At 36.9% G+C, this 16689-nt stretch overlaps 1 protein-coding gene across 1 annotated transcript; it reads right to left on the bottom strand.

Moving 5' to 3' along the window:
• Window positions 1-6975: 6975 nt before the first annotated feature.
• LOC149813208 (uncharacterized) lies at window positions 6976-7422 on the bottom strand. Its single transcript, XM_089991080.1, has one exon. It carries the CDS (start codon window positions 7420-7422, stop codon window positions 6976-6978), a length of 447 nt encoding a protein of 148 aa, XP_089847206.1.
• Between the last annotated feature and the right edge of the window lie 9267 nt (window positions 7423-16689).

The following is a 16689-nucleotide window of genomic DNA, read 5'->3' as shown; positions in this document are numbered from 1 at the left end:
AGGTCTCTATTAGAGATGATTGATAGAGGTACTCTATGAAGTCGCATGACCTCCTCTACACATATAAGTTCGTCAGACTCTTCAAAGACTGGTTGGTCCTAATTGGAAGAAAATAGGCTGACTTGGTGAGTTGATCAACAATCACCCAAATCGCGTCCTTACCCCTGCAAGTTCTGGATAGACCAACCACAAAGTCCGTTATGATTCCTTCCCATTTTCACTAAGGGATCTTTGTCTGCTGCACTAATCCTCCAGGCCTTTGATGTTCTATCTTTACCTGTTGGCAAGTTTAGCATTTCGAAACATATTTTGCTATGTTTCGCTTCATTTCGCTCCACCAATAACTCCTTTGCAAGCCTTTAAACATTTTTGTACTACTAGGGTGTATGGTAAACTTGCTCTTATGTGCGTCACCAAGCACTTTTTCCCTGATCTGAGGGTCGCTAGGTACCCATAACCTTTGCCCATACCAGATGCTTCCATCTTCTTAAAGGTGTAGAGCTGACTCGTTGTCCTAGCATGCGGTTACCATTTGAGTGAATTTGGGATCATCCTTCTGCTTTTCTATGATCCGCTCTATGATCTCTGTGTTAAAATGTATCTCTCTTTATGTAAATATTTACATATATATATATAAAGAGAGATACATATACATATATACATCACGTATATATGTATATGTATCTATCTATATATATATATGTAAATATATATGTTTCTTTTTTCTTGTAAAACCCGAAAGGGTATTTTAGTCATTTCTCCCCATTTTGCGCATATTCATAATTATGAATATGCTGTAATTCTTTTTGCTTTTTTTACTTTTCTTTTTTTCTTTTTTCTTTTCCCTTTTTTGTCTTTTTTTCTTTATTTCTTTGTTGACTCAAAGTCAACCTTGGAGGGCTCAACACTAGCTGTTGAGCCTCTCCAATGGTTAGAATTCTAACCGTTGGAGGGGCTCCAATAGCTAGTGGAGCCCCTCCAAGGCTCCTTTTCCCTCTTATAAATAGGGGAGTTCCCCCTTTGTAAACTTCACTTCTTGGAGCTTTTGTTCTCCATTCTTCTCAATAAAATTCTTTATATTTTGTATGCTTTTGTGCATTTGAGTTTCTTTATTGTACCTTTGTGTACATTTGTTCTAAGTGTTCTTGTGCATTTGTGCACATTGGTGGTGTTGTGCTTATCGCACACTTTATCTCATTTTTGAGATATTTTCACATGGTATCAAAGCTAGGCTTAATGGAAAAGAAGATCGTGCTTTTTTTTCTCTTCGTTGGAGTACCTCGTAAAGCATGCCATTAAGTTGTGGTGGTTGGAGTGAAGATTCGGCTCTTCATCCTATATTTTAGAAGCTTCCTACATCAAGAAGGGACTCATTTCGCATTGTGGTACACATTTATTTCTCTTTGTATCATCTCTAATGGGCGAAAAGGATTCTCACTTCTCTCTTGGCTTCAAATTGAATGGAACGAATTATCATGTATGGGCCGGGAATATGGAGGCCCATATAAAAGGAAAGGGTCTTTGGGGATATGTTCAAGGAACTATTCCCGAACCCGAACCAAAAATTGCTACCCTTGAGAGAGGGGATATCAAGGTTCTTGAGGGAGAAGAAAGAGAAAAGGCTTTTGAAGATTACAATAAGAAACATGAAGAATGAGAAATGAAAAATTATAAAATACTCTCATGGTTCTTCTCTTCGGTTGAGACCAAAATTAATGCCAACATTCTAAAGTTCAAAAAGGCATATCAAGTATGGGAATATCTTGAAAGAATGTATATTTCAAGAGATTTGTCCCATAAATACTATCTTCAAAAGAAGGCTTTAACCCTTCAACAAGGAGAAATGTCCGTTAGAGAGTATTTCGCCGAGTTATCCACTATTTGGGATAAACTTGCCCTCCAAGAACCTAAATGGAGCGGTGAGGCTATTGAATTGAGAGTCAAACAATTAGAAGATGATCATTTCTTTAACTTTTTAAATGGGCTTAGACCCGAGTTTGAACAAACTAGATCCTCTCTCTTGTCTTCTTTCTCTTCTCTTCCATTGGAAGATGTGCTTACCAAATTAAGTGGAGAAAAAACTGGATTGAGAATGAATAAAACCAATCTAAGTGTGTTGACCGTTCCCTCTAAAGATGAGGATGAGGGTGCTTATGCCGTCTCAAGACCGGGGAATAATGTTAAAACCTATAAACCCCCTCATTTTAACAAAAATCAAGGAGGAAGAGAAAATGGTGGGCATTATGGAAGAAGAGATTATAGTAAGATCATATGCCATTTTTGCAAAGAACCGGGTCACATTAAACCGGTATGCCCTAAATGAAAGAAGATGGTGGCTATGTCTACTACTTTTCAATCTACCAAGGAGGAAGGTCCATCAACTTCCAACCATGCTACTTTGGCTCTCAATCAAATCATGGAAGCTCTTCAACCACTCCTCAAGGGATCCGTTTCCGGAGCCGCCATGACCACCTTCTCTCCTCCCGGTAAGACTCTTTGGCTCTTAGACTCGGGTGCATCCTTTCATATGACTCCAAATGTTTTTGCACTTTCTAAATACTCAAAAAATTTGTCACCTTCTTTTGTCTCTACCACGAATGGGGCTTCTCTTGAAATAAAAGGAATTGGTGATTTTGAAAGACAAGGTTTTTCTATTCCTAAAGTTAGATTTATACCAAAACTAAATTTAAATTTGCTTTCCGTCTCTCAACTATCGAATCATGGGTGTGATATCAAATTCTCATCAAATAAATGTTGGATACAGGATCGCCGGTCCAGGAAGTTGATTGGGGAAGGCTTTAGGAAGGGAGATCTTTATCTCATGGAATTTCTTCACATTCCAAAAACCTCTTTTTGTAATGTTGCCCAACATAAGGATATAAATGTTTGACATAAACGCCTTGGGCATCCAAATATTGTCAAGCTTTCGTATTTACATTTTGCTAAAACCTTATGTAAAGACAATTTCAATTGTAATGATTATATTCTTGGTAAAATAAGAAGCTTACCTTTTGGACAAAGAACTATGTTTTCAGCTAAGCCTTTCGAAATTGTGCATTCGGATGTTTGGGGACCGACACCCGTTGTGTCTAAGGGAGGATTTTCGTATTATGTTATTTATGTGGATGATTTCTCAAGGTATAGTTGGATATACTTCCTCAAACATAAACATGAGGTTTTCTCTACTTTTAAGTTTTTTCACAAGTTAATACAAAATCAATTCAATAGTAAATTACAAATTCTTAGAACCGATTCCGGGGGAGAATATCTCTCAAATGATTTCAAAAGTTATATTGAAAATAATGGGATTGTTCATCAAAGGTCTTGTCCCAAAACTCCCCAACAAAATGGGTTGGCCGAACGAAAACATAGACACATAATTGAAACTACAAGAACTTTGCTAATTTCTCAAAAAATTCTAAAAAGATTTTGGGCCGAAGCGGCTCTTGCATCGGTTTATCTCATCAACCGACTTCCATCCAAAAACTTGAATCAAATATCTCCATATGAAATCTTGTATAAAAAAGAACCCGATTACAATAGGTTAAGAATTTTTGGTTGTAAATATTTTGTTCTCACCGATAAGAATGATAAATTATCTCCCAAAGCTATTCCTTGTGCGTTTTTAGGATATTCGGAAACCCAAAAAGGTTTTAGGTGTTATGATATTAAGAATGATAAACTACATGTTTCAAGAAATGTAACCTTTTTAGAAAACATAAGTGGTTTTGAAGAACACAAAACCCATGAAGATAATGTCGATTATTCTTTTTTGTTTGAACTATTATCTAGAAATGAAGATTTTTTTAGCGATGATGAATTAAATGAGAATGAGGATATAAGTGAAAGTATTCCTCAAACCATTCATGATGGAGAAGAAATGATAAATGAACCAATTACCTATACTCATAGAGATAAAAACACTTTTAGAAGTGCAATAGAGAAATATAGTGATCTTAGTGAATCTTCCAACAACTCTCGAAGAACTGAAAGATCTAGAAAAAATCCTTCTAGATTTATATCCTATGAGTCTTTTTCTCCAAAGCATAGGGCATGTCTTAGTGCCATTCACTCATATCAAGAACCTAGAAATTTTAAAGAAGCTAAGGAAATGATAGAATGGAGGGATGCCATGGACAACGAACTTAGAGCCCTCAACAAAGCCAAAATGTGGGTTTTTCAATGTCTTCCAGAAGGAAAGAAAACAATAGGATGTAGATGGGTTTTTTAAGTCAAAACCAAGAGTGATGGCACTCTCGAAAGATATAAAGCTCGTCTTGTCGCAAAAGGATATAGTCAAGAATACGGCATCGATTACGAAGAAACCTTTGCTCCTGTGGCACGAATGGTTACTGTAAGGTGTTTGATCACCATTGCATCTATTAAAAAATGAAATATTTACCAAATGGATGTTAAAAATGCATTTCTAAATGGGGACCTTAATGAAGAAGTTTACATGGATGCTCCCCCTGGTATGAACGTACCAAAGGGGAAAGTCCTTCGTTTGCAAAAAGCGCTTTATGGTTTAAAACAAGCCCCTAAGGCTTGGTATGATCGATTTAATGATGTAATGGTTCAAAATGGTTTTTCCTCATGCTACACTGACACTGCTCTGTTCGTCAAAAAGTCTGATGCAGGAATTGTGATTTTACTGTTGTATGTTGATGATATGTTGATAACAGGTAGTGACATAAAGGGCATCAGAAACATTAAAACCACTTTAAAAGAAAGGTTTGAAATGTCAGACCAGGGGTATCTGACTTACTTTCTTGGTATCGAGGTAGCCTACTCTCATAGAGGCTATTTTTTGTCTCAAACTAAACTTGCCTGTGAGATTCTTGACAGATCAGGTATTACTGATGATAAAATCTGTGAGACCCCAGAAATTGTGGGATCAAAAATGAAGATCGATGATGGGAAACCTTTGGAGGATCCTACCCCCTACCGGCAACTTGTGGGATCTCTAATGTATCTTAGCATCACAAGACCGGACATCTCTCATGCCGTGCATACTGCAAGCCAATTTCAGCATGCTCCTATATCCGTTCATATGAGTGTCGTTCTCCGAGTTGTCAGATACATAAAGGGAACTTTAAACAAGGGAGTTTTCCTTTCCTCATCTTCTGAGTTAAATTTGATTGCATATACTGACTCTGATTGGGGAGGTGACCCAAATAATCATCACTCCACTACAGGCTTTTGCATTTTTTTAGGTGAATCTCTGATCTCATGAAGATGTAAGAAACAACAGAAGGTGTCTCTATCATCCACCGAAGCAGAATATCGAGCCATGGCGTCTACAACTATGGAGATTGTCTGGATTCATCAGTTGCTGCAAGACATGAGGATTCCAATTCAAGAACCCACAAAGTTATGTTGTGATAATAAGAGTGCAATCTATATTGCCAAGAACCACATGTTTCATGAGCGGACAAAGCATATTGAGATGGACTGTCATTATGTCCGTGAGGCATATCTACAAAAAGTCATCGATCTTCCTTATGTGACGTCAGAATATCAGTTGACAGATTTATATGTATATGTATCTATCTATATATATATATGTAAATATATATGTTTCTTTTTCTTGTAAAACCTGAAAGGGTATTTTAGTCATTTCTCTCCATTTTGCGCATATTCATAATTATGAATATGCTGTAATTCTTTTTGCTTTTTTTACTTTTCTTCTTTTCTTTTTTCTTTTCCCTTTTTTGTCTTTTTTTCTTTATTTCTTTGTGGACTCAAAGTCAACCTTCGAGGGCTCAACACTAGCTGTTGAGCCTCTCCAACGGTTAGAATTCTAACTGTTGGAGGGGCTCCAACAGCTAGTGGAGCCCCTCCAAGGCTCCTTTTCCCTCTTATAAATAGGGGAGTTCCCTCTTTGTAAACTTCACTTCTTGGAGCTTTTGTTCTCCATTCTTCTCAATAAAATTCTTTATATTTTGTATGCCTTTGTGCATTTGAGTTTCTTTATTGTACCTTTGTGTACATTTGTTCTAAGTGTTCTTGTGCATTTGTGCACATTGGTGGTGTTGTGCTTATCGCACACTTTATCTCATTTTTGAGATATTTTCACACTCTGTCATCACAACTATATTCATCTTACCGTCCTTAGCTCCAAAAGGTTTTCACTCAATGAAATCTTGAGTTAAACTCCATAGGTCTGCTAAAACTCCTCCTGCCTTGCAGCTAAGAGTATCTGCTACGACGTTCGCCTTTCTTGGGTGATAAGCGATCGTGAGCTTATAATCTTTTGTGAACTCAAGCCACCTCCTCTGTCTCATGTTCAACTTTTTCTGTACAAATAGGTACTTGAGGCCCTTATTGTCTATGAAAACCTTAAATTTCTCACCATACAGATAATGCTTGCAAATCTTCAAAGTAAAGACCACTTGCTAATTTTAGGTCAGGATTATGGTAGTTTCTCTCATAAACTTTCAACTGACGAGATGCGTAAGCAATAACTTTCCCTTGTTGCATCAGAACGCACCTCTGACCTGTGCCAGAGGCATCTGTGCACTTGACAAAGCCATCTTGTCCTGACGACAAAGTCAATATTGGTGCAGTTGTAAGCTTCTCTTTCAAGGCCTGAAAACTGTCTTCACACTTGGCGTCCCATACGAACTTCACTCCCTTACGGAGAAACTTCGTCATCAATAGAGCAATCCGTGAGAAATCATGTATAAAACGACTGTAGTATCCTGTAAGTCTGATAAAACTCCTAACATCACCGACATTCTTGGGATGCTCCCACTTTAATACTGCCTCTGCCTTAGAAGGATCCATCGAAACTTCATCCTTAGAGATGACATGGCCCCAAAACATCACTTGATCGAGTCAAAACTCGCACTTAGAGAATTTCACATATAGATGGTCTTTTCGAAGGGTTCTTAAAACGGTCCTCAGGTGCTCCTCCTTACTCTCAGAATAGATAAGGACATCATCGATAAAAATAATCAACTTGTCCAAGTACAGTCAGAATATTCTATTCATGAGGTCCATGAATGCTGCTGGGGCTTTGTGAGTCAAAAGGGCATAACCATGAACTTGTAATGAGGCTATTCCAGGCACCAACTCAATAGCAAAGTCCATTTCCCATCTATGGGGTAATTCAGGTAGCTCGGAAAAAACATCTACAAACTCTTTCACGACTTTCAACTCATCTACCGATGTCAGTTTGGGTTCGATTAAAGATATGCTAGCAAGGAAGGTCTCAGAACCACATCCGGTCAGATGTTGGGCCTTTATTGCTGAAAACAACTTCACTTTCTCTGTTGGTTTACTCGCTTTATATTCGAAGACGAGTTTGTCTGGATGAACAAAACATATCTGCCTCCCACGATACTCCATACAAGTGTAGTGCTCACGCAACCAATCCATCCCCAAAATTACATCGTAACCGATCATATCCAAAATGATCATGTTAGCAGATAGATTTTGCCCCGCAATCAAAACCTCTACCCTCCTACCGCTCGAGGGTGTAATTATCTCTAAGGTGTAACCCAAAGTAGTGGACGATAGATTCAACAAAGAAGCAAAACATGTGGCAACAAAAGAATGTGTGGCTTCTGTATCAAACAAAACTCTAGCACTAAAGCTATCTAAACAAAGTAAGAAAAACTAGGTGAATTTTCAACCAAATCATCGAGTAGTGTCCCTATCTTGTGTCTAGGTTCTTGCATTACACCACATTTTCAAGTAATAGTAATCAAACAATCAAAATTAAGCTTGACCATTACTTACAATGATAACTGAATGCTCAATGGTTCAAGAGTCACAATTTTTTTAGCTTAGGCTCTGAATCAGGACCAACAACATTCAGACCAACAATATTCAGCTGTACATGCATGTAACGGAACTGATTTGATTCAAACATTGAAGGAACACATACCAGATCTGTGTGTTCAAATGAACAACAGGCCTTACCAAATTTGTGCCCTTAACGACAAAATCTGGTCTGATTTGCCAACATATACAAGTTGGCAGACCTGCCCAGGTCTGCATGTAGTCTACATGCATGAGCACATAAATTTGACCCATAACTATATTCATGATTATGACAAAAAGAAGATACTCATTGGCCATTGCAAACATGGCAGATCTGAATCAGATGTGTCATGTTTGAGGAATCGGCAAACATTGACCATAGCATATGTTTACATGTCAACACATATGCAAGTATGGTCCAAGCACAAAAACATGAGTAAAGTTGAAAACTACTACATAAAAAATCAGTTTCAAATTGGTGCTGACAGCAGCCACCATAACAACATTAACAATATTTTGGAATGCCAATAAACATGACAGCATCAACAAAAATTACAAACAACCTGCTAACAGTCAAGACAATATTAATCTAGTAACTGCAATGCATCTTTCATTAGAGCCGACCGGATTTGCCTGAAAACAGGTTGATAGCTTCTTAAAAAAATATTTACAGCAGCCTAAACAACCTGCACTAACACCGCATGTGGGCCGGTCTAATCAGCCTGAACCCTGTGTTACAGCAGATCTGGATCAGATATGCACACTACTAAGACTCGGCAGATCTGTCCATGCCGACACACACGAATCAACGACTTGGTTTGGGTCAAATCTGATCTCAATTCAGAAACTATATATGTATATGATTCTTAGAGCATGAACGATAAAAAGAACCAGCCCATGCCAAAATCGGCAATACTAAACATATATAATTCAGCATAAACAAAAGATTCGATGCAGAAATCGACAACATGTATGTAAATTCAAGAATAACTCGATGTTGAACATATGTTTAAACATGAAAATCATTGGCATGGTTACATGAACCAAAAATATACAAAATTGAGAATCAAGACATAGGTTTAAACATATTTTTTGGAATTAGATTTTGTTTTTCCATCTAAACTTTTACATGACCTGATTTAAAACCCTTTCTTTCTGTACGAATCTAGGGAGGAACCCGTACCTTGGATTAGAAATGAAAATATATCGAAAAAATCGTTGGATAATGGGTGGAAAGGACAAATCTTCCTCCTTTCTTCTTCTTTTTCTTATTCATCTCTTTCCCTCTCTCTTCTCTTTTTTTTCTGTTTTTCTTTTCTTTTTCTTTTCTGTTTTTCCTTCTCTCTCTCTTCCCCTCTCTCTCTAGAAAATTGAATCTAGAGAGAGAGAGACGAGTTAGACCCTTTTATTTTATTTTTTTTATTTAGGATCCTCTAGAGAGATTCTGACGTCCCCTCTAGAGTCTTTATAGAGGATATAGTTCTACAAAATGTATTTTGTATTTTGTATTTTGTAGAACTCTATCTCTCTCTAACTACTCCTACTTATCCTCTTATTATCTCTTATATTTTATGTTTATTTTTTTAACTAATTTGGGATCTATCTAGAACACCTATCTAGGTAGAGTTCTACTCCACGTAGAACTCTATCTTATCCAATAAATAAAATTTCAAAATTTAATTAATTATTTAATATTAAATTATTAAATAATTGAATTTTAAAATATTTTAGAAGGTGTCTCCTCCCTTTGGAGGTCCTCTCAACATGGAATTCTTACTCAATTTAATCTTTAGATTTAATTTGAAGTTTTAAATTGGTTACTCTTAGATTTCAGTTCCGGATCCAAGATTCAAATCCATATTGATCTAGATCCTAGTTAATATGGGTTTTGGATTGGGTCTAGGTCCATGTCAACTTGGATCAAACGGATCAGATCTAATTCGATCCAATCCAAAAAATGGTAAAAATAGAGGCGAGTCATTTTTGAAAAATGCAATTTTTGCTCCAACCGTAACCCGATTTCAGAAAAATGAAATACCAATGTTCTCAGAATTATGAGACGCATTTAACGGTATACTTAACTGATTTTTGCCTCTGAATTTTGCCTGATTTTCGCTTGATTTTAAAGGTTAAAAAAAGTTTCTCAAATATTATTTGCCTCATTTTCATCTTGTTCGTGGGCCTTGGGCCACACCCGGACCCAGCTGATGTCACCTATAATTAGGGGTGGCAAAACCTGACACGACCCGCCAACTCGACCTGCCAACCCGCCTCTTAGGCGGGTTCGGGTTTGGCTTAAATTAACCCGTTTAATAAATGGGTCGACCCGCCTAACCCGTTTATTAAACGGGTTGGGTTTGTGTTAGGGGTATGCCAACCTGCCAACCCGGCTGACCCGTTTAATAAACGGGTTAGGCGGGCGGGTCAACCCGTTTACCTGAACCCGACATGCCAACCCGTTTACCCGACCCAACCCGTTTATTAAACGGGTTGGCGGGTCGTGTCGGGTTACCCATTTAATAAACGGGTTGGGTTCGTGTTTGCCATAGCCGACCCGTTTATTAAACGGGTCGGGTTCGGGTTGAGATATGCTGACCCGCCAACCCGACCCGATTGCCACCCCTACCTATAATTGAGTATATTTTCTATGATTTTTATCAACTTTATAAAACACTTAGCCAAAATTTCAGACATTCAGAATTTAAAACTATGGAAAAACACATGATATTACAATATCTCACATGCCTCATATTTCGAGTAATTCATATGTTAATATCACATGTAAATCATATTTTTTGCATGCCTCATGATATGAGAAATATATATCTTCATATTGCATGTATCCATTATACATAAAATAATAATTTATTTACATACATCACTTTCAACGATACTTTTGATATTGCTTTTCGACGATACTTTTGATATCACTTTTCAACGATATTTTTGATATCGCATGTATCTGTCACACATAAAATAATATTTTATTCACATACGGCGTTTTCAACGATACTTTTGATATCGCTTTTCAACAATATTTTTGATATCACATGTGTTTCGCTATGCATAAAGTAATTGTTTATCACATGCTTTATTTTCCCTAGTTTTGCATGTGTTTTGCTTACGCATAAAAATAATTATTTATCACATCATTTTTCATGAAAATTCTGGTTTCGCGTGTGTTCGCTACACGTAAAGTAATTATTTATCACATGCATCATTTTTCTACGAAAACCCTGGTTTCATGTGTAACAATTATTCATATGCATTGCGTTATGTATAAATGATATTTAAGTCACATGCATTATGATATTTGCATACATCGTTTTACGTGCAAAATAATATTCACATGCATCACTTTAGTCATGAAATTATTGGACTCAGTGTATAAATGATACACACTCATATAATTGACATGTGTAAGCATTCATAAAAGTGCAAATCTACTTAAGCATGCATAGAAACTTGCAATTATAGCTCGATGATAGAGCTAGGGTTTTGCAAAACCCTACAGGTGATGAGTTATTTTGACATAGAATAATATTTTGTATGAAATAAACACGTACGGTTCGGAAGAGGCCAAAGAACCTTTTTGGTGCCCTAAGAACACAAGGGTGTATGACTGCCATTGTATTGTAAGACGTCAAGACACACTTGTACATTCTATGCATAGCTTGTGAGACATCAAGACACACTTGTACATTGTGAGCATGGCTTATGACTGTCATTGTACTGTAAGACATCAAGACACGCTGTACATTCTGACCATGGCTTATCACCGTCATTGTATTGTAAGACGTCAAGACACGCTTATACATTCCGACCATGGCTTATGACTGTCATTATACTGTAAGACGTCAAAACACGATTGTACATTCTGAGCATGACTTATATCTGCTATTGTACTATAAGACGTCAGGACACGCTTATACATTCTAAGCATGGCTTATAATCGTCATTGTTCTATAAGACGTCAAGACACACTTGTACATTCTGAGTATGACATATAACTTATATTGTAAAGTAAAACGTCAAGGCACGCTTGTACATTCTGAAGGTCAATACAAACCCTTAAAGTACAAAACAAAGCACTATCTGATAAGTTAAACAAGCCTACACACAAACATAAGTTTTTGGATCCACCTCACCGACAAAGTGTTTGTATATAGGGCAATTATTGATTGAGTCAGATACACAGAACTTTGGTTATCACCCTAAAAACGGGTATTGGGGTTGCTAAACTCAATTTTGACTTACCAAGTATAAGGCACATAAAATAATGATCCCCATAATAAAGATAACCCTTCTAACACCTTTTGTTCTCTACCTTTGAGAAGGTAGATGGTACAACCTCGAGTGATTTTGTTCTGATTTTTGGGAGCGAGGCGTCCCAGTGGTATCCACTCACTCGTAGGTCTTCGGAGGCTGGGGCTATCCGCAAGTCCTAGGTGATAGATCCCCAACTACTGCAGTAGTCTATGATGCATCTCATTTTCTATTCTGCCTTAGCGGTGACTTTTTCCAGTCACAGACCACCCGCTTTGGGTTTGCTCAGTCAGACGCTCGGGTTAAAACACTTGAGAATAATATACCCCTGGATGCTTCGTCTGTATGCAATGATCTGCCACCCCACGTACCATGGTGGGTAAAATATCGAAACAAAAACTTCTAAATCACACAGTTTGAGATGAAAACATGCCTTTATAATATGAAACAATAAAGTATGTTCTTTTTGGTGTTTGGTCTTACGTTTCTGTGAACTGTGATATCTGAGTTGCATAGTAAACTTAAACTATGGCATTTGAATATGTTTTAATATTATGAGTTACTTGGAATTGGTGTATGTATCTACTAGACTGTCACAAGTCTGACCCTTTTTATGGGCAAATTATTGCAAGTAAATAATACGATGCAGAGCGGATGCGGAATGCTGTGGCACTGTCGACGAGCTAATCATTTTCCTTTCCTAGACACTGAATTCAAACACATGATAATGTATTGATTTTGTAATATTTTAAATGATACACTATTCTTTTAAATAAAAATATTTTATCTGTGTCGTGTTATCCTCTTTTGAATTCAGTATAAATCATTTTGAGTGAAACGTAACCCGTCTGAGGTTTTGAACCCCTGTTTGAAAATGTTTTTGCTGAGGATTTTAAATGTTTAAAAAAATAAATAAATTAAAGGGTCCGAAATCCCCGGGTGTTACGATACGCTCTGTATCACTCGTGATCTGTCATTGTTTTGTCTATTGAATTAATAAAAATTCCTTCTCTCTCAAAAAGGGATTCTTCAGTTTGCCATGGACACTAATAGTTTAATATGTATACCTAGGATATATTAGAATCTCTAATGGAATAGACCGTAGCATCTCTTGGACAATCTCCTTTTTGCTGCCTCTCTTTTCCCTTCCTTTTCGAGTTTCCTTGTGAAATTTATGATAACATCAACATCATCTTGCTATTCTTTTGTGCTAGTCACAGTGTTCATCCTTTTAAAAAGTTGTTCTTACTTTCTATTAGCTAACATGTATAACTGAAAAAATGTGGTAAACTTAATTCAGTATATCACCTTGGCTATTTTAGCATTCCATTAAAATCTGAATAGTACTTTATTACAGAAATGCATGCCACAAAGTTGGTTTTAATTTGGGATATGGAAAGGCATAATTTGTGCCATTGAAAGAAATACATGAGTCGAGTCTTGTGCAAGCTGAGGCAGGTACTGTCTTTCAAGTAGACGATGGAGAGGAAGTGCAACCCTTTTGATGTTTGCTGTTGCTCCAAATTGTACTGCCAGTTCAGATCTGATAAGAACGTTCTTATGCCTCTAGAGCTGGGGCGTGAGGAAAGGTGGGCTTATTAAATTCTATGGGAGATTTTTCTGATTGAGAATCTGGGATGGATCAAGATCTTCCTCAAATGTGTATTAGTCGGGTATTCTCTATTTTCACTCTTCTCATTCCAAACGCTCTGAAGTAGACTGTTGCATGCTTGTTAAATTTATTGTTAGGGATCAAATTCAAGAGACACTTATTAGGTTTCCATGTAAAAGATAACCTCATACAGAATAAAACATGTATTGCCAATGTTTATAGCATGTGAGGACAATCTCACTGTATTTACTTCCAGAGGTGGTTAGAAGTATGCTGGTAAATGAGCTGAGAAAGTTCAGCTTCACGTGTTTGGGTTTGGCTTTTCTAGTCTTAGAGTTGGCCTGGGCTTAGACTTTGTATTTCCACATGCTCAAGCTTGTAGCTCGTTCTCAGCTCACCATGAGCTTGAGTCTTGCCTAAGCTGCCCTATTTAATAAGAAGTATAATTTGTTTCTACATATTTTTGAACTTTTGATACAGATGGCTGTTAACCTCTCAACTTCTTTGGAATCTGCCTCCATCACTGATATTATATTTTTACTGATATACTATATAGACTGTAATGAGCCTATACAAGCCAAATTAAGCCAAGCAGCTCCTGTATGGCTAACAGAGCTAGTTTTTATGTGGCATGATGAGCTGGTAATGAGCCGAGTCATGAGAAAACTTGTTCATTTACCAGCCCTTTCTTTGTGAAGATTTTGGTTTTTATACCGGGATTTAGATACAGAACAAATATTTTCCATGATTACATACTGTATATCTTATGCATAACCTGTTGCTAATATATTTATTTTGTTGCCACTATATAGTTTTTTGCTGCTAGGAAAAAGAAACCTCAATCACCCTCTGCTAAGTTTGAGAAAAGCGGTAAAAGTATAAACAATCAATTATCTGGATCGCCAAACTCTAAGTGTACTCTAGACAATTACCTGGCGACTTCACAAGTTGAAAGGGCTCCACTAAAACAGCCAGTGCCGGACGCTGCTCAGCCCCTGGATCCTGTTAAGAGGAATCTGACATTGGAACCGAATGAAGAATTGGGCTTTTCAAAGAAGTCAAACTTATCCCTTGATAATTTAGTCAGGGATCGTACTTCAGAGGCAGTGGACACCAAAGAAGTCCAAAATGGAGTTTTCTCCCATGTAGTGCCTGAAGAAACTATTGCTGGAAAACATTCTTCACCTATTGAGTGTTCGTCCAACATGAGGGCTTCAGAAGTCTGTGGTACCAGGTGTGAAGGTGTGACTGCTGCAATTAGCAACAAGCTTTTTTGTCAATATATTGCAGGTTTGTTTTTTATCTTTCTTTTATCACTTCCAAAAATGAATGAATTTCTTATCATTTTGTGCTAATCTGCATGGGTGTGCATGTCCATGTGTTAATGTGCATTTATGCTCTCATGTGGTTCTCTTGTGTTTCAATTGTGCATTTTATGGTGGTTTATGTTTCTGTCTAAAAGCTACTTGTGTATGGTGTTGCCTTTCATTGGCTATTGGATATTTGTCCCAGTGATATTTCTTCACCGGTAAAACAACCTGTTCAACATTCCCTCACAGCAGAGGCGATATCAGGGTCCAAAAGGAATGGTAGCCCTTCACTACTGAATGTTAACAGTAGCATATATAAAAAGAAGTCCTGCAAAACTGAATGTGGAAATGATTGCACTTGTGAAGTAGATTCTGAACTTGGGAAAGATTGCACCTTCTCAGTTAAATCAGGAGCCTGTGAAATGATGCCCTATTACTGAAGAGCCTCAGGTAACCTTCTAGTTTATTCACTCTTGCTTGGTTTTGAAAACTGAAACAAGATATACTTTTACAATTTTCAGCAGGGAAGTAGCTCTAACAAAAATTCTGGACAGGGCATTGTGAATATCATAAATTTTGGAGGTCTGAGAAAATGTAATAGAAAGCCAAAGCTGACCAATGAAATAAATTCCAATCTCATGTGCAGTTTGTTGACTGATATTATGGTTATTACCTATATCCATGAAACTCCTGGGTGGGCCTGTAGTATCGGTATGTTTTCTCCTGGAGCAGAGTTCTGGAGTGAAGCCATACAGTTGGCAGATAATGTGTTGCCTCCGATTCCAAATGATAGTCTTATTGGTTGTGTTCCTGAAGGATCTAAGATAACTAAGGAACAACATGACAGAAAAATTATGCTGCTCCAATGATGTGTGCTATGACGAACATTTGCTGAAAAATGATAATAGTGTTAGGCATAGCAAATCTGCTTCCACCAAGTGGCCATTCGAGCGTGCCCAAGAAAATACCAGCATGGGAATGACTGATGTTTCAGAAGGTTCTCTCGAAGAAAAATCCTCCTTGCCTGTGAGGCATTTTTATTTCTCAAATGATGAAAATGATTTGGATACAACACTTTTGCCATGTGTTTCTGATGATACTTCAAATAATGCCATTATGAGAACAAATAAGATTCTTGTGAGTAAATATTCGCATGACCCTGATTCTGTAATGATTTCAACTCATACACTTTGAAAATATGATTTTTTTATCATAGTGGAAATCTTCTCATAAACTCGGGGCCTTTACAGTTTTATTTCCAATTGGATAAAACAACCAACCAGAGTAGAGTTTACAATTATCATTTATACCAAACCAAACCTTTATTGAAATAATGAGTAACAAGTCTTGAGACAATTGCATAAAGGAAAAATTTAGAGTGCAATATCAACTAAATAAAATAAACAAGAAATAAAAGTTAAGTCTGTTTATCTGTGATTTGTCTAGCAAATGCAGAATGCTTGTGACTTCTTTGCAAGTCGGTTGTTTCACTGATCACTTGTTGCTGTGAAAAATCATGGAAAAAAGGTTAGAAATTCGAAGAATTTTGCGTACAGATCCTTTTAATGAAACAAGAGAGCTAAAGAACACCAATAAGATTTCATGCAATAATTCAGAAGAATGTAATTATGATAATTACATAATTCAATTAAGCATTTATGCAACATTAAACATTTATTAAGCATGAAAGAACATAAATCAACAACAAGAATTTCAATTAAGTAAGCAAGATAT

Source organism: Nuphar pumila, chromosome 16 (assembly GCF_984573655.1).
Source record: "Nuphar pumila chromosome 16, dmNupPumi1.hap1.1, whole genome shotgun sequence".
In the NCBI taxonomy this organism is placed as follows: domain Eukaryota; kingdom Viridiplantae; phylum Streptophyta; class Magnoliopsida; order Nymphaeales; family Nymphaeaceae; genus Nuphar; species Nuphar pumila.
This window is presented reverse-complemented; position numbering and strand designations above follow the sequence as displayed.